Source organism: Eimeria necatrix, genomic scaffold (assembly GCF_000499385.1).
Source record: "Eimeria necatrix Houghton genomic scaffold, Enh_scaff699, whole genome shotgun sequence".
Lineage (NCBI taxonomy): Eukaryota > Apicomplexa > Conoidasida > Eucoccidiorida > Eimeriidae > Eimeria > Eimeria necatrix.
In genome coordinates, this window is record NW_013654528.1 from 1 (window position 1) to 907 (window position 907).

The following is a 907-nucleotide window of genomic DNA, read 5'->3' on the forward strand; positions in this document are numbered from 1 at the left end:
AGCAGCAGCAGCAGCAGCAGCAGCAGCAGCAGCAGCAGCAGCAGCAGCAGCAGCAGCAGCAGCAGCAGCAGCAGCAGCAGCAGCTGCAGCAGCAGGGTGCACGAAGTTGCAGCGGCGGCGCCTTCACGCACATTGCTGCAGCAGCAATTTGCAGCCAGTCCCAAGCAGGGCCCCCTGGGGGCCTCTTAGGGGCCCCCTTGGGGGCCCCCCTGGGGGCCCCTCTTGGGGGCCCCCAGCAGGAGCCCAATGGGGTTCTCCCTGGGGGCCCCTGGGGGGCCCCCCACCTTGAAGACAGCCGTGGGGGCCCCTCAGGGGCCCCGTCTCAACAGCCCCTTCAGTACCCTTCTGGGGGCCCCCCTGGGGGTTTCCCAGGGGGCCCCCCAGGGGGCCCCCCAGGGGGGCCCCCAGGGGGGCCCCCAGGGGAGCCCCCAGGGGGCCCCCCGGGGGGCCCCCCTGCATCCTGTGTTGCGGGGTTTGCTGCTGTCGGTTTACTACCGACTTCCGTGTTTGTCTTTTAGGGTTTTGTGCGAATTGTTGGAGGGTTTGAAGGGTTTGAAGGGTTTTGAGGGTTTAGAGGGTTTAGAGGGTTTTGAGGGTTTTGAGGGTTTTGAGGGTTTTGAGGGTTTTGAGGGTTTAGGGTTTAGAGGGGCGGAAGTAGAAGAGGGGCCCCATGGCAAACACAAGAGGTGGAGCCGGTGAGCCAGTAAACCCTAGGGGCCCCTTTTGGAAATTAATTAATTAATTAATTAATTAATTAATTAATTAATTAGTTATTTAATTAATTTGTGAATTAATTAATTAATTGATTAATTAACAAATTAATTAACTAATTAAGTAATTTGTTAATTAATTAATTAATTTGTTAATTAATTAATTTGTTAATTAATTAACAAATTAATTAAGAAAA

At 53.9% G+C, this 907-nt stretch overlaps 1 protein-coding gene across 1 annotated transcript; it reads left to right on the forward strand.

Annotated features, from left to right (window-relative positions):
* ENH_00071210 (hypothetical protein) lies at positions 1-518 on the forward strand (the record flags this gene model as incomplete). Its single annotated transcript, XM_013582588.1, has 1 exon — positions 1-518. A coding segment is annotated over one exon (518 nt), but the record flags the coding sequence as incomplete, so codon positions are not given.
* Between the last annotated feature and the right edge of the window lie 389 nt (positions 519-907).